The sequence below is a fragment of the Varroa jacobsoni genome, unplaced genomic scaffold (genome assembly GCF_002532875.2).
Source record: "Varroa jacobsoni isolate VJ856 unplaced genomic scaffold, vjacob_1.0 scaffold_627, whole genome shotgun sequence".
NCBI lineage: Eukaryota > Metazoa > Arthropoda > Arachnida > Mesostigmata > Varroidae > Varroa > Varroa jacobsoni.
The window spans coordinates 164,651-176,877 of record NW_019213529.1 but is presented as its reverse complement, the minus strand read 5'-3'; the positions used below and the strand labels follow the sequence as shown (position 1 = coordinate 176,877).

General features: G+C 39.6%; 1 protein-coding gene across 12 annotated transcripts in view; it reads right to left on the bottom strand.

Annotated features, from left to right (window-relative positions):
• The window catches only part of LOC111262104 (protein tweety), a 133,556-nt gene that overhangs the window by 9,350 nt on the left and 111,979 nt on the right, over positions 1–12,227 (bottom strand). For 5 of the 12 annotated variants that reach the window (XR_015311818.1, XR_015311819.1, XR_015311820.1 and 2 more), the window contains exons 7-10: positions 12,051–12,198; positions 11,425–11,521; positions 10,031–10,147; positions 5,436–5,502 (exon numbers count right to left, since the gene is read on the bottom strand). Coding sequence is in view for 9 of the 12 variants with exons in the window: in XM_022836098.2 (XP_022691833.1) it covers positions 5,436–5,502; positions 10,031–10,147; positions 11,425–11,521; positions 12,051–12,198 (429 nt within the window). In the remaining 3 variants the exon portion in view is untranslated. Of the gene's footprint in view, positions 1–2,688; positions 2,736–2,758; positions 4,289–5,435; positions 5,503–10,030; positions 10,148–11,424; positions 11,522–12,050; positions 12,199–12,227 lie in introns of those variants that run through there. The other 7 variants (XM_086968958.1, XM_022836100.2, XM_022836101.2 and 4 more) reach the window with 7 other exon arrangements.

Genomic DNA, 12,227 nt, shown 5'->3' with positions numbered 1-12,227 from the left:
TTGATCTTGCAAAAAAAACAGTTGACATTTCAAGGTTAGTCGACGTTTAAATCTTCTACAAACATTTCTCAGTCAACAAGACTGATCAGGATTAGCGCATTGCATGCGGAATATAAGCTCAAATCTAAATGAATTTCTTCATAGATCTAGACAGGAACATATAGTTATGTATGTTGATAAATATACATGTACACTTCGTCTATTAAAGTCAAATTACTATAAACAAAAACAATAATTGAGTCATTATGCAGGAAACATTCACTTGAAACATCAACGATGACAGTAAATAATGAATGCCTTGCTGGGAATCATGCTCAGAATATGTAAGGTGTGTCTGGTGTTCTAGTTGAGAAACAAAGATATTTCGATGACACTAAAGTTGAATAGGATCATATGACTCATTCTTCTCTCAGTTAACAAATACGATGAAATTCTAAGTGGAAGTATTGAACTGCCTCTTTCAGCCAGTGGCTGTGCAGGTCGAGATCGACAATGGAACAAGGTGGGCCTAAGGAAGGAACAACTTCGTGCCTGTAACTTCAACGCGACTAGGGATTGTCTCAAGTGGCAGGAATCGCAGTCGCGTTTTAAAGTCTGCCTCGTTGGCCGTGTTGCAGTTAACAAGCAACATTCGATCTGATCGTCTGCATCATGAGAGAGGCGGCACGGCAAAAAATCCAGGCATCGAACGTACACAGGTGACGCTAGGCTGGAACAGCGAGTCATTGAACAGACCATTAGCTATTGATTGGTCGACAATTGATCATTGATTAGTTTAATAAACTACTGACCAGGTAGGTATTTGGTTTATTTAGATTTTATAAAGAGCCAATTTAGAGAAACGGATAAACATCTAAATATGACCAGCTAACGTCGATATATCAGATAAGGGAATAGTAAATACTGAATTTAAGTTATGGGCGTAGGTTCTTTTAGAAGTGTGGTCGATTATACAGGATTGCCAGTGAGCATGTTTGCAGTTGGATCCGGCTGGTACTTTACGTATTCACTTTCGCTTCAATTACTACAATAAAATTATCGGTTTATATTGTCGCTGATTGCAACGTTTTTTAAGCTCACACAGAGGTTTACCAAGATATGAACTCTGAAGTCTTATGCAGATATAATCGTATCTCCTTCGAAACGTATGAATCCCTTTAGGATTGCATCTACTTGGGCTTCTGGCCCAGAAATCTAGGATGTCCTATAACAGTTCAAACGTCACATTTGATGGTCTGGTCTGATAACTACTTTCGGATGTAGAATACGGTAATGTTTAGCCCACAGATACATCGTATTGTAGTACATTGGTAAGCATCATAATAGTTCATTGTGCCATGCCGTGGACGACATCCAGGGGGTAGGGTGCACTTGAATGGAGAAATTATTATGAAATTCATAGAAATAAGGAAGAAAAGATAAAAATAAAAGAAACAGAGGGGAGATCGTTAGAAGGATTCGACCTAAATTAACGTCGATTTATGCGTAATTGTGCTCCTTTTTTGAATTAATGAAGCGTACACGTCATCTTACGCTCTGAGTGCTAAACAATAGTTAGTGATAAATAAGCTGTCAGACACAAACGAATATGTTGAGTACTGATGAAGTCTTTGGTCAATAGTTTCTTCTGAAGTGGCTAAGGTGAAGCACAGGGCAAATTCATGAAGCTAACCAGCAATGGCAAAAGCCACTCAATTGAACTCATTCTAAAACACTTTGAACTAGTCTATCATAGAAAATACAGTACTACGATGGAATGGTGCTAAGTGGTAAGTTCAAAGATACGAAACTATCGAATATCGATTAGTAAACTAGCTCAGTGTATAGTAGACGCTTTAATGAGGTCGCGACTGGCTTTCTACTAAGGACTCGCCATTACTAGAGATGCGAGAAACAGCTTTATTGTTTCATGCATGAATGTGGAAAAGGGCATTGTCCCTTAAACCGAATCAAAGATTTACTAAAATGAAGATTACTGAACACTGCGACGACAGTTCTTAATGCGCGAATTAGTTTAACAAGAAGCAGCAAAGGCGGTAGTAACTACACAGGCTTCAACATTCAACTGAGATCGGAACTGGATATCTTTGTGGGTTCTCGATAGCAGTATGTACAACAAGGCTAATTAATATCTCGTCGTCATTGTGACGCATAATAAGTTGCACGCAGAGTAAGACACACAAGGAAGCACTAATAGGCCACAGAGAGAAAGGAGAGCAGAGGGCGAGAACTTAACTTGTCACCAGAAGGACCGCCACGATTTTGACCTAGCCCTCACAACAAAATGCACAAGGAGAATGGGCACAGACGCCAAGCAGCCTTCAAAAACGTCGCCTAACCACGTTTGTGAGGCGACCAAAATACAACCAGTTTTATTTAGCGGATATCTGAATATCTAGGCAGGGTCGCGAGGATACTGTATGAAGCAAAGCAACTGTCCCTGACCGTTTATTTATTTGTTTACTTTTCATAAAAACGGGCTGATCAGAAGGCGCACAATGAAACCCGGGCAAGGGGCGCTAGCAGTGATTTGATTGGGTGCGAGGCAAACACATCAGCCCTTCGAAACGATCAAGCGCCTTAACGGTTTAAAAAGTTGCGCGCTCGCGCGATCCAAATTCAGCCGGGCAGAATTGAGCTTACGACAATTTTCACACTTCCACAGTAAACTTTGACGTCGTCACGTACGTTCTGAGCCGGAGCGCCATTCTCCCTCTCTCCCTTCACATGTAGAGCTGTTGCGACCGGTGGCACAACAACGGAACGAGTTCGGGTGGATGGTGTTGTTGTTGTTGTTGTTGTTGTTGTTGTTGTTGTTGTTGTTGTTGTTGGAGAACAGCAGAATAGAGGCAGTAGCAGACGAAGTAGAGTAGGAAACAGATGGAGGGCAGAGGATCGGTCAAGCCAGATGAACATTTATTATTAATTCTCTAATAATATGTTATTCATATTTGCTTGATTAATGATCGTAGCACGCTTATTAATCAAATACAGTACGTGGTAAATATTACATTTTGTGTAAGTAAATTATATATAACAGTACTGTTGAGCATTGCGAATTTGGTTAAATGCTGATGGAGGCGAAAGCAATCAAACGGAAATATATCTGTTCTCCTTTCAAAGAATTGGTTTGGATAAATATTACGGACTACGACAACAATAGTGTTATTATTGCGGCTTTGTTTTCTAGTCAGCACCATATATTTGCATAAAAGCAAGCTATAAATTGCATCCGCATACGTGCAGTGGACACGTAGAAGTAGGAAATAAATATAAAAATCTAAATCTGCTTACTATTATGCGTTAGTTAATGCGGTAATAGGAATGGGCCGGCAAACTGAGAAATCGTTTCGCTTTGTATATTGAAAAGGAGATACAAAGCTTTTATGTGTGTGTGCGCGCGTGAGTGAACGAAAACCAGAGCGAGAGAATACAAAAAAGAAATGTCGTGATTCGCTAATCAATACACGCGCGTTTAAATAAATCAATATATATATATGAAACTTTTCGGTCATTGTCGGAACAAAATTTCAACAACGCGAGGTCAGTGAGCAACGCTGAGTATTTGCTTAGGTAAGAATTGGCGCTAGCGAGAGTTGTAACAATGGCGAGGCAGTGATAGTGGGTTTCGGCTCGTAACGACGATTAGTAAACATTCTCAATTACGTATAGGAAACATGATTGAACCGTTTCTTTTCAGATATGATAGGCTAGGAAAGAAGTAAGAAAACTAACAAAAGACATTGAACCAGTTCAACAGTCGGAAGTTTCGGGTCAGGATCGAATAAACAATAAACCGATATTTACTATATAATACGCTTGACGAGAACAGTATGCTTTTTGGGATAATTTTGCAAAAACTTTTTTCATGGCAGTCATATTGTTGAACGGATGATAACAGTTGATTGACAAATCAATCCTTGTTCTTTTATGTATTTCGAACGTGTAGTGATTGGATGGCAAGCAAATTGCTAAGGTAACGTTCAGTTGCCACTCCATATATTGTCCCGATGTGCTAGTAATTTCCTTAGCGCAAAATATAGCATGCAGAAAAAATAGCTCTGTATGGAGCTACTTTATTGTACATTAGTGAGCAGTTATGATGAATACCACATTAATAGTACTAGTTGCTATTAGAAACACAGCCTTACACAGTAGCATCAAGCTTTGATCAAAAATCTACTAATAAAGTACAACTAAAATTCGGTTATTTATTTATTGCCAAAGAATACCAGTAGAGTTATCATAGATAGCACATCAGTACTCTAACACTAGCGATTCACTATGACTGAAATACAGAGAAACGTACAGGGGAAAATTTTTAGTTATATAAGCTGCTATAAGGTGCTAGATAAACGAGCACAAGATGTCGAGTTCAACAAAAATATGAATAAATCGAATATCGAGTGATAACAGTACTAATTATATGCCTAGTATGGAGAGTTCAACCATTGTGCGCCTCTAACCATTTCTGCACTGTGACAAATATAGTCAAGGGGAAAAAATCATTCTTAAAATCATATAAGCGGTAGAACGACAATACGGATCTAGCTAAAAACTCGTACGACTGGCTATGAATCGCTACTAGACGAGGCTGCATAAACCGATAATGGCAAACAGATATGTTCAACTGGTCCAATGTACAGGACAAGCAAGATCGACGCGTTACGTGTAAGGGAAACCAAAATCCAATTCAAACAATAGGTAAATTAGGACCACTAAGAAAAGAAGAATATCGCGGAGAATTACCGCACCTTATTCATCAGTCGCAACAAGGTCCAAGTGGAGAAAGTTTTTTCTTCCAAACTGGGTTACCTGCATCATGATTATTACGGTAGCCATTAAAATGTCTTTTTCCTCGTTTACGCAGTCATAGCACTGCCATACTATTCTGATATGGAGTTTTAGGAAATTGTTTGATAGAAATTATAAATATACCGGATAATGGCATCTACTTAACAGGGATGCGGAAAACGGAATAAATGTAATGTCTTTGGTACGGCTGGAGTAAGTGGAACTAACTTTTACAACCGCTACAGTTAGCGCAAGGGCGCTAAAATGTAAGTTCTAATAAGTTGTTTAGTTGTTAAGAATAGCTTTTTTCAGAATTTTCCAACCCTAACATTTCGGAAAAACTACATCTAAATTGAGCCATGGTAACTACAAGAACCGCACAATAAAAGTGCACTGTCTTTGGACCAATTTTTAGAGCATGATCAGCAAACAAGCCTACAAATATACATGGAGTCTTAAAATAATTTGGTAACTTTGAAAATAATAAATGCATAAAGATATTAAGCCTCTATTCTCTGTCTGATTAAGGAAAAATTACCTAAATATGTTAAAGTAAATAGTTTTTGTAATTTATTATTTATAATCATTTAATGTTGTCTACCTAAAGCAAGGCGATCCCAGAGAGCTCAAAATTAACTTACCGCGGGTGGAGGCGTGTACCTGGCATGGAGAAAAGCCTGATCCTCTCTGCCGTTTGTTCGACTACTTCTGAAATAAGTGGCGACGCCAAATTAAACGCTTTCGTTAGTAAAGAGATAAAATTATCGACCATAATTGATTACAATGTCATACGACTGCAAGATTCGCGATCGAAGGGACGCTTCCACTAGGAGATCTAATCTGATACTAGCGCCCCCTGCATTGCAAAATCATAGGATAGTGGCCAAGAATCTGATGTTGGTGATGTTATGTATGGACTCGATATTTGACGTTTTATGATGTCGATTCGTGAAGGCTTAATTTTGAAATCATATTCAATGTTTTGCTAGATAATTTCGGCTGCCATAACCGGGCACCGACTGAGATCACGCCCCACAAAAGCCAAAAAAACTGATCCATAAATTGCTAAAGGAGGCTTCACAGTTGATACAGGTAGGCATTTTTTGGGAGATATTAAGAGCAAATTATGCCCAATTTGTATGTACAGTGTTGATCAATTTTGGTATATATAGGATAATTTTGAAGTCCATTTAGTCAATATTTCTTTGCAATGCAAAATCATTTTCACTTCTTAATTGTTCCCCGCAGAGTTCGAATTTTCTTACTATGCCTAAAAACGTACGAATAAAAATGTCATCATTTTACATAAGGAGCGCCACCCGATGGTTTCAATATGACTTAGTCTAAAGTATGCGACACGCTAGCTATTTGTTAAATTATTTTATTTTTGGCACTTTTCTAATAAAAAATCCCGTTTATAAATGTACAATCATCTGTAAATTAATTTACAGTACATAAATTAATTAGTAGCAAGCGAGCACATAACATTTTACTCAGGCCATGCGCATGCTATGTCCGATGCGTTTAATAGTCGAAATTAAAAAAATATAGGACTGATTGAAGCTTATGGCTTTCCATATCGTTACATTACTGTGATTCGATTAAAAATTGTAAAAGCGTCACAGGTAGACTGCAATTAGTCATAGAAGTCATTGAATACTGCAGTTTAAATAAACTCTATCTGGCAGGGTGATGCGTATACTGAGTGTCATGTCGAAATATGCATAAATGTGCTCACACCGGCAGTGCTATAGAACACAACTATCAATGCAGGATAGTGACCGATGATACTTTGCCCTAATAGTGGTAGGGCTCTATGTGTTCGTTGACGTATAGCGTTCGTGGCATACGTCCGTTTAAACTAGTCGGCCAATGACGCAAGAATTAGGACTAGTAGTTTAGAATGGTGTCCTTCGGCCCACGATGGATCTAAATGTGCCAAGACACTAGGGCAAAGTGCATAGTCATGGCCAAACTGGACTTTGACAGGCGATTCACGAACGTTGGCTCCATATTTTTGCTGTGATGGGTTGGTGACCTAGGATTTTTCTGGGAAAAGTCGAGCGCGAGAAGCAAGCACTAATTAGAAACTGCGAATGCACTGTACGACAACGATAGTGACGAACGATTTTTCCAGTGCTTGTGCCGTATGATATAGAATTTTTTACTCGTTTTAATAGTGGTTGTTGTTGGACGCTTACGTTTTGCTTGCTTGAGGGTTAATTCTTCCATTCATGTTCTTCACACCCACTTTGTCACGTGTTTCTTGCAGCCGCACCTAGAAGAAGGTAAGATTGAATCGACACGTCCGAAGTCGTCCCAATCGGAGTACAAAAGCCGCACAGCTTATACACACGGTCATAAAGCATTATCAAGCACTATCGAATAATTAAGAAATTCGTCAGCTAGTTGTTGGACAGTAATTAAGTAGACTGTTACTTGTCTCGTATGATCAAGACTCAACCCAGAACTCTCCAACAGGAAAATATCATGTTGGGTGTTAATAGCGGATTTTCGAAAAAACAGACAATTACACGAGGAAACGACGGAACCACAGACGACAATACCCAGCTCGTGTAGAAAAAACGAGCCATATGCAATGAAGTCACCCGAATTCAAAAAACTGACCGCTGTTCTTAACGCCATTGTGTGTTAGACTAACCGATGTGTTCTTCTCAGGCGACCAGAAAGCTAACAGTAAAATTCGCAAAATTTACACATACAGTTCGGACTACTGCGTACACTATGTGTAGATTGTTACGACGACAGATGCCCCAGGAGACGACTGACGCCCAAACCGAAGACGTCCAAGCGGTAGAGATATTGCATGAAACGTCTATTGAAATTATTAGATAAAGTGTAACGAAGTAGGAAAATATCCAAAAAAAAATTATTCTGATGTTGAAATTTGTGACAGCTCAATAATAGACTTATTCCTTTCGAGGTAACCCGATTCTCTTACTCTTCACCACCTTAATTAGGTAGGTCCTGTATTTTTCATGACCATCTGTAACTAAGTACTGATACATTTTTGGTGGTGTCATTCAGCTACAAAGGTTCGGCTTCAAACATGTATTAATCAGGGTTTGCAGTTAGTAACTGCAGAATCGTCGTCCACCGTCCACTATGTTTAGTGGTGTTATTCTAGTTCTTTTTTTGGATGAGTAACTGGGAGAGTAACGGGCCAATTGAAGTCGTGGGTCCAGTTAGTTAGACCCAAAAAAACAGCACATATAAGTAGAAGATACAAGCGGATGGGGATAGGGTTCACACTTCGAGCACAGTTCATTTTCAACTAGTTAGTGCAATTCGAACTGCGGCCAGGGGGGTCCGAGTGGCCGCTGAACGCGGACTTTTACCGGTAGTACTGTCCAGGATCGCTATGCCATTGTTCATCACGTGAAGGCAGCGTGCTGAAGCCGTTGATGGGGTGCTGTCGCATGGCGTCCGGCCGCGGACTTCTCCTGGCAAAGTGTAATGTCAGCGTACAATAGAGTAATAACAGAGCAACAGAACTTCACTCTCTACTGATTACTACCATCCAAATGGAATCGACGACGAGGTGCTACAGACGTTGTGCGCGAATTGTGCCATAAGAGATCGTGTGTTAATGCAATGGTAGAGAAAACTGCATTATGACGGGATTGTATGAGTTAGAAAAAACACGATTTACAGCTGTCCGGCTTTTTTGGGAAATCTGGGTATAGATGGCTACATGTGGACAGCGAAGATGCAAAGCACTGCCTTATCTCGAAAATGACCAAGCTCCTAATAATAATTTAATTAATAATATCAATACAAATACCACTGTTACGTTAATGATATTGGCGACGAGCATAATACATAATATAGCAGATATGTAAATTACGCTGTTTTTGTTAAGAATATTTCATCGAAGTCCAAAAGACCATACCGGAGTAAATATCGTTCTGGTACATGTGCCGACTTCCGATTTGCGAAGCAGCGCACGTTTTAGAAAAAAGTATACAAAAACTTAAACTTACCATATTACCACCCTTGAACAAATTCTGTGTAAACTTTTCCTTATTACTTAGAATAAATTGATCACGTCGATTCGAGTGAAATTGGCTTGGCATCCACTATGTGTTCATATAGATCTATTTATTGGTCAAGTTTTGATCAATGTGCATGCGTCAGCTGCTGTCTACGTCCGTTACTATACGAATAAATTAAAAAAAAAAAAGACAACAAAGTAACACATGTACAGTAGCAACGAACATTTTGTGTATCAACTGTGTAATACACATACTGAAACAGAACCTAAAACTTTTATAATCAATATTGCTTATACCCTATGGGCAGAATAAAACCAATAGAAGTAAATTAATAGCAAAATGAACAGTAACAAACTGGTAGATAGGGAACGTCATGAGTAACTAGAAAGTATAGTACCTAAATATAGAAGTATAATTTCATTTATATCTATGGCGTACATAGGCGTTATGTAATGCACATAGAAAATATGTAACAAAAAGAAATGTATCTCAATCACTGAATAATACAATATAAAAGTTTGTAAGGTCAAACCCCGATAGTTATTTTTAAAAATAGATCGGCGGAAAAAAATGAAAAGAATCGTTAACAGGAACCTAAAATGACTAAACAGAATAGAGGATTATATGAAACGAATGTAGCGAAACAAAGAAAGAAATCGCATGCTCACGAGCTTGCCAGCAGATCTCTCGTCGGGACCAGTTCGAGGCCGACGTAGGACGGCTCTCGTCCCGAACTTATAGCCATCACTCCACCCGCTGTTTTAGCCGCAGTAACCTGTATCATTGACGGCAGCGGTGGAGGATGTGCAGGGGGCGAATTATACCGATAGCCCCTGTTATCGGCTGAGTCGGCTCCCAATAGAGGCTCATGCAGATTGCCGTTTCCCCTGTCGCAACCGGCGCGTGTTACGTGTGGAAATGAGCCCGCGTGCTGCGGAGAAGGCCCATGCGTGACGTGCGTAGGCGGAAAGAAGTTGTTGGCATCGTAGAGGTACGCCAGCCGTGCGTTCGACTTTGACGCAAGCCCCTTCAATGCGCCACCCTTTTTGGTTAATTTATGATCATTATTGTCACGACAGTGGGCGTGTCGTGAATAATATTCGTAGCCATCGGCAGCGACAGCGTCGCCGTTGCCGCCTGCCATAGACTTGTTGTTTGAGGCAGCCGATAGCGACAAGCCCAATTTATGGCAAACAGTAGCAACAATATAAGGAGCGTACGTGTTTCGCAGGGTGCCACTCGATGTTCCGATGCGGGAGAGGGTATTTTCACCTCCTGCACCGGCGAGGAATGGTCGACCTTCGTCGTCCGTGGGGTCGGGGCGCGCTCGGGGGTGACTGGGAAATGAACGGATGCAAGCACACAGCAGTAGGGACACTCCGGCCGTTAGCACAGGCAGGCAAAAAAAAAATGGGAGAATAAAAAAACGAGTGGGGCACGGCTGAGAATTGTGGTCTGAAAGCAGTTTGCTGGCTCGGAGTTGATAGTTAAGAAAGGGCACTAGGGTAAATTGATAAGGATAACGAACTTATTATATGTATAAGAAGGCATATCGAGAATATGACGGTTTCATTTAAAAACTTAATATCTAGAAGTCTTTGTTAGCGCAGAGTTCAGAGACCAATAAAGCTCTTGCGAGAAGAGGATCGTACGGTCCAGAAAAGAAGAAATTAGATCTATGAGGTTTTACAGATTTCGACTTCTTGATATGCAGCCTCAGGGTCAAATAGCGCAATGTTCGAGCTTCAAAAAAAAAATCGAAGAATGCGATTCTAGGCGGTGAGTGAAGGTACTAGCTGCCGGAAGTGAAGGAAGAATTAAAATATTTCATTATAGGAAATGAAAGTGAAAAGAATCAAACCCGAACTATGCAGGGAGTCCTGTCTAGACAATGTAGCTAATGATAACGCAAAGTGTAGTATTTTCAAGCAAGCGTCACGGAAATTAGGAGAGCAAACGTTATGAGCCACAAAAAATGCCAAAGAGGGGGTAAAAAGAAACTTCAATAGGTCTCTGTTTTGCAGCAGCGATTTCCTAAAGCCAGGGCACAACTTTTAAAGAAAAAAACTGGATTTTGAACAAAAGAGGTTTCGCAAGAAAGCACACAATAGTACCGTGTCCACAATTCGAATTAAGAAAAATGAACGTAATCGAACAATAATCTATCGTAGCATGTGCAGACTGCATTAATAGAAAGCTAAAGCAACTGTTGGAATAGATTAATAATCTTGCGAAGACTTTTATATTTTCTTACTTTATTTTTGTACTTTACGAAGACTTTAGATGATAATACTTTTAGAAATAAGGATAAACAATTTAGCAGATCAAAATCAACAGAAAACGACAGCTTATTCAGTAAACAACTGTTAAGGACTTGATTAAAGAAATAAGTCAAATTTGATTTTTTTTTTATGGGAAACTAACGGTCGGATGGGTAAATTATAGCTATTAGGATAAAATATGGAATAGGCTAATAATAAACTTACAATAATTATTAACTGAAATTCATATCTGATTTTACTTTGGTTTCTCAAAATGCCTTCATGACTTTTTAAGGATAGGCTGAATTGAAGACTAGCAGTAAGTCAACCAAGATTAGGTATCGAGGGCTCACCGAGAACGGATATGAATCCACGTGTGAGAGGCGATCCAGATCAGGATCGTGAATAGGAGGCCCGAAGCCGCGGCTGACGCCAGCATGAATACCGTGCCTGCAAAAAAGAGGTCGACGATGCGCCAAGAAACGAGAGGCGACGAGACGTATTGCTTATTAATTTGAACTTCGCGCCGAATTCAACCCAAAGCTTTGAATAATAAAAGAGGACAAGCGTCTATGTGGAAGACGATTGTGGTCGATTCCGTGGAGTCGTTCAGCAGTATGAGAGCATGTAGTTTGCTTTTATGTGAAGCATCAATACAAATAATAACCATTGACAGATGAATGAACGGACGACCAAACATGGTAAGAAAATCGTGGAATATTGGGTTATAATTCGAAAATGCCTGCCACTAATAGATGTCACATACACAGTTTCTTAATTAAAGCATATTACTTTAAAGAAGCGAAGTTCAAACTTGTTGTTTCAAGCACATATTTAGTGCATCTAAGTTATCCTGCACTTCCCTTTTCTTAGTTATCCTGCATAATAACAATATAAGAATAATAATGCAATGATAATAAAAAGCAGACATAACACTTGAATGCAATTAAGGTAATCGATATGATCAGATCGTTGTTACCTTCGAAGGTGCTGACACAGATGGCTTCCATGGCGTTAAGGTACTCATTCTGAATAGTCGTACATTCGACCAACGTTGCCATACGGCTTAGAGTACGCTCCGTGTCCTCCAGGCGTTTTTCCAAAGCATGCAACAGAGCACGCACCTCCTATGGAAAATAACAAAAAAAAGAAAAAT